At 40.2% G+C, this 5,334-nt stretch overlaps 1 protein-coding gene across 1 annotated transcript; it reads right to left on the bottom strand.

Moving 5' to 3' along the window:
* Positions 1–542: 542 nt before the first annotated feature.
* LOC124255379 (putative glutathione-specific gamma-glutamylcyclotransferase 2) lies at positions 543–4,799 on the bottom strand. The gene is made up of 3 exons (XM_046689272.1): positions 4,467–4,799; positions 4,150–4,185; positions 543–2,015 (listed from the first exon to the last, which is right to left on the bottom strand). Exons 1-3 carry the CDS (start codon positions 4,746–4,748, stop codon positions 1,548–1,550), a joined length of 786 nt encoding a protein of 261 aa, XP_046545228.1. The 5' UTR covers positions 4,749–4,799; the 3' UTR covers positions 543–1,547.
* Between the last annotated feature and the right edge of the window lie 535 nt (positions 4,800–5,334).

The raw sequence follows: 5,334 nt of genomic DNA, 5'->3' as shown, positions 1-5,334 counted from the left end.
TGACCTCATCAAACAGGAGCAGTCTGTGACGTCTTAGTTAAGATCATGCTGCCTACACCTCGCCATAAAATATAGAAATACGATGTTATTAAAGCTTAAAATTTAGATTAACTTGTAAATATCATATTCCTATGAAAACAGGAATTGGAATACAGTGTAACCATAGTTGTTTGTGGTGTCTCTTTTCACTTTTACACGAGAAAATTCTGGTTCGGCTGAAAAATATGTCATTGTCTGAATAGGTTAATGAGACTCATGTTTCGGTTTGTAGCAATATTCCAGCAATATCACAGCAGGGGACACCAGGACAAGGAAAGCACGTAAGTTTGTGTTTACGATATGAAACATTGTACAACAATCTAGTCTAAACGCGGGAAGTTAAACAAAAATCCGCTATTTTAAAATGACTAAATTTAATCCGTCAAAATACGCACGCACGCACGCACGCACGCACACACACACACACACACACTGGGCTTAGAAATGTGTATGTTTGCAAGGTACAATGGCTCCAGCACATGCAATAAATACAAAACACATTGTCTCGCCGAAAAACGTATTTATTGAGCATCAATAGAAATGCCAATTACATGAAGAAAGAACAACGATGCGCATACACGCAAGTTAATATGGTGGCTATAAGTACTGCCCAGCACATACAATACAGTGAAACCTCCACAGACCCCGGAAAACCCCTAAACCAGACGAGTACTGTTGGGAACCATTATATACAAAGTAACTTTGATTCGTTAATCCGGTATTTTGAGAATCCGGGTGATTTAACTGAGAAATCCGGTATTTTATTAATCCGAGAGATTTCACTGTGAACATTAAGATCAAGATCAAACCCATTGTAATCATACATAGTATAAAACAAGACAATAGATGGTCGAGTGAGATGCTGTGATAAACATGCGAGCAGTATAAGCTCGGATAGTATAGGGGTAGGTCACGGAACAACGTACAATGAAAGACGTACATGTCAACCTCCATGGATGAAATTTTGTGAGGAGTATATTGAATACGTCTTTGTTGAATATTTTTGGAAACGTCCATTGAAAGACACCGGTGAGACCCGTTATTGAACTTTGGCACAGTATGCAACATCATTAATCGGTGGGGTAGTGATGCTTGGTTCAGCTTGGTGAGGTGTTTCGATAATCATTTGTATAAGCGTTTGATATTTGTCATAGGAGCGTGTCTTGTCGCACAAACATATCGTTAATAGATGATGATGATGATGATCATGATCATGACGATGATAATGCAGTTCCATGCATCCAATCGTGTAAAGGCATTGACGTGGTATACATATACAAATGAACCTTTACGTTTACATAACATGCACAAAGCAAATTCCATAGCAAATAATCCCTTCAACCAAATGCATTTCGGAATATAGATAAGGTTTACATAATTGCAACATTGCATATCAGCCCGTATGCACCGGCAAGACAGAGGACCATGTGGATTAAAATTCCTGTCGACACACTCTCTCCGTTAACCGCATGAATAAATTAATATGATATCACCATGACCCCCAATGTCTAGGACTCTGCGGCAATCTCGGGGATCGGCTCTCTTGTCAACAGATTATGTCGATGCATGTCAAAATGCCATTCAGTACTGTCATCAGATCCAACCATTTCTCGTACAAGTTTTCGTATCGTTAGATCTATCGTAAAAAGATAGTCATCTTTATCTTCGGGAATGTAATGTCTGACGTAATCAGCAATTTTGGTGACGTATTCAACATTTGTCCCAGCAGCCCCCCTGGCATTCACTATCTGCTTCGCCATCGAAGGAATGTCCGTTTCCCCCAGATAGTATGGGTTATCCTCCGTAACTGTGAACACAAGAACACTAATTGGTTTAGACCCTGGTTCCCTGGGTTCGAACTCAGTCACTAGTGTGGTGTAGCCACCAAGCTGTGTCTCTCGATGGTTAAGATACTTTAAGATTTTCGTCACTGATTCAGTCCCCTTGATTTCGTAGGCAACACCCCAAGAACGTCCCTGAAGAAAAGAAAATATTTACAGTGAGTTACCGAAATTACTCTTAAACTTAAAGATATATTTGTAAATTCATGAACATGTAAAAGTTGATACACAAAACTTACATCACTATTTCTGAGTGAATGATTGATCATGGTTCAACAATATCACGGCGGGGGACACCAGAAATGGGCTTCAAACATTGCACCCATGTGGGGAATCGAACCCGGGTCTTCGGTGTGACGACCGAACGCTTTAACCACTAGGCTAACCCACTTGGAGCTTGTAATTGTAAGTGTGGAGGATTTACAACATGTAATGGTTTGTTTGTTCGTTTGATTTTTAACGCCGCACCCAGCAATACCCGAGCTATATAGCGGGTCTGTAAATAATCGTGCCTGAACCAGACAATACAGTGATCAGTAGCATGAGCATCGATGACATGTGTCTACCAAGTCAAAGAGCCTGACAATCCGATTAATGTATAATTCAGGTGCAAAGTCGTCATGTAAATATGTAATATATCCTAGTCAGTATTACATAAACTGCAAATTCCACAGTATTTATTTCGTATTACTGTTGGGCAGTTCACTTATTATTCTCACAGCATAGTAATTCATATGCCTTGCACGAACGTGAAAACGCCTATTTCCTAAAACCACGCACTATAGCTAGGAAATAGGCCAGTTTGACCTTTATAAATAGGAAATTATTCAATTTTTGAAATACATTGTAAGCGTCATGATTTCAGAAAAATAGCAATACTTTAGACATAAACAAACGAAAAGAAATATCATTTGTTTTCAACAGAATGGCGCCTATCCACATCAGCACAAGTGCAGGTCGTTTTCTCCAGATTATACACTAAGTTTTAGTCTGTCTCTCTGTCTCACAGTCCCTGAACCACATTATTATTCCTTACTGCCTACCCCTCCCTGCAATGCTCTAAATGATACAAGAATAGATTCCCTCAGGTTTCTCACAGTCCCCGAACCACATCATATTCCCTATTTTCTACCCCTCCCAGCTATGCTAAAACCCCTAAATGACGCAAGTCTCGATTCCCTCAGGTTTCTCACAGTCCCCCGAATCACATCATTTCCCTAACAGTTTTGCCCTCCCTGCAATGCTAAAACCCAAAATTCAGCAAGTCTAGATTCCCACAGGTTTCTCAATGTCCCTTAACCACATTATTTCCTTCAACTGTTTTGCCCACCCTGTAATGCTAAGCCCTAAATGAAGCAAGTCTAGATTCCCTCTGGTTTCTCACAGTCCCTGAACCACATCATTTTCTACTTTTCTAGCCCTGCAATGCTAAAGCCCGAAATGGAGCAAGTCTAGATTCCCTCATGTTTCTCACAGTCCCTGAACCACACTATTTTCTGTAATGTCTATTCCGCCCTGCAGTGCTAAAGCCTTAATGAAGCAAGTCTAGATTTCCTCAGGTTCTGAATTTCCAGTATTTGGGGCTCCTTTTCAATTTAAATGGGTTTATTTATTACTATCAATTATATATCTTCAGAGACTAAGCGTTAGTCTAGTCCTAAGTCTAGTATATATTCTGAGACTAAGCGTCAGTCTAACGGAGTTTCATCATCACAACGCCGGGTGATGAAACAGTTACTGTACCCAGTGCTATTGACCGGACCGACACCCGCGGCTGTGTTTATTACTGCCCTTAACTGCTGGCTGATGCAATGTCCGAGCAACGCATTTCTTAGAGCCTCCGACCCTATGTTGATCCCGATATTACAACAGATTTAAACAAGGAATCATGTGTTTCGGCAGATTGTGAACAGTCGTATCCATGCACAATTACACGTGAAAATCACGTTTCAGTCACAAAGTCATAGTGATAGCCTTATCTAGGTCAGGTTCAGTCACGTGACGGAAGGTTGTCAATAACATACCGATCTATAAATACCGCACCGCATGGTAGGGTGACGAAACTCTTGTATTTCTCGCATTTCAAATACCTTTGAATATATCTTTGGATGCATCAAGACACATTTTGTTTGGTAACGGGATCCGATGAATATTGTACAGATAAGCAGGTATAAATACTAATTCTAAAGCATATAAATGGGTGTTTGTGCGAACTGTTTATCACTACACATATGTTCGTGAATAAGGGTAAAATATACAGCATAATTACCTCTTTGCATTTGACCAGGTTTGCAACACGTCCAGGCTAGAAACAGAACAAGAAAGGAAACGTTACTTTTTATCGCTGTTCTAACATGCCAAATATAATATAATGCACTCGTGGAAATAAATAAGAAAAAGCAAATTCAAAGAATAAAACAAACGATGTGAACCCCGACAAGGAAAATAGCATGGCCTGAACTAACATTCCTTCAATACCAGTGCATTCATCTGGCAGAGCTCGTGGGGTATGTAATAATAAGGTATATTGTAATCGGGTATGTAGTAATAAGATTAAGTACATACAAAAAAGGTTTGGGAATTTACCTGGCTTGGCGTTCCTCTGTGCGTTGCATTACCCTGCCAAAATCTTCGAACAAATCCTTTGACGGAACCTATTTTCTTTGAAGAATATTCGAAGTCTGGTTTCCATAGCAGCGAGCCATACCCGAATACCCAGATGGTTGGGTTGTTGTGCAACAGGTAATCAAGTGATGTGATGTCCATGTTGTAGGTACTTCCAAGCTGGGGTAAGACGATCTTCGTGTGTAGAGTAGAATGTATACGATATAACAGTGATACAGCTGGTATATAAACAAACTGTAGCATAAATAAAGACGGGTGATACTAGATATACTGCCTAGCTCTTATATACCTATTGAAAACGTGATCCAGTGCGTGACTGGCACTCTCATCCAATGGAAATACCGTATTTTACAACGGAACATTTTGATTGGTTGTTACCACATAAACGCTTACATACCCGCCATTTTGTCAAGATTTCATCATCACCTTGCATCATGCATGGGGAAATAAATTTAGAGTGGTAAGACGGTAGTTTCCGCTATGTGTCACAGAGAGCAAATATTTGATTGATTGCTCGTGCAAATTTGAATGACGTTGACTGCACGTTTTACAGACAGTAGGCGATTTACGTCTACAGTCCTCGCCTTCGATCTGAAAACCCAGGTGAACCCGTGTACGAGGTATAACTCAGGTTAACCTTGGTTCACCAGTTCAGCTCATACGTCACTGATTTACGTTATAAACGGTTATCCAAAGTTACAGATACCTACTGAAATCCGAGGGTGCGGTACTCGCGTTAGCAAGCTACAAGTTGGGGGCAGTGAGGGGAGCGATTGTTTATAGAAAATACTTTAGAATCAAAAATGAAAGACTGATAATGCTTTTCCAT

This window comes from Haliotis rubra, unplaced genomic scaffold (genome assembly GCF_003918875.1).
Source record: "Haliotis rubra isolate DU_JTF1 unplaced genomic scaffold, ASM391887v1 Scf6, whole genome shotgun sequence".
NCBI classification, from domain to species: Eukaryota; Metazoa; Mollusca; class Gastropoda; order Lepetellida; family Haliotidae; genus Haliotis; species Haliotis rubra.
The sequence above is the reverse complement of the archived record's forward strand: the minus strand, read 5'-3'. Positions and strand labels throughout refer to the sequence as shown.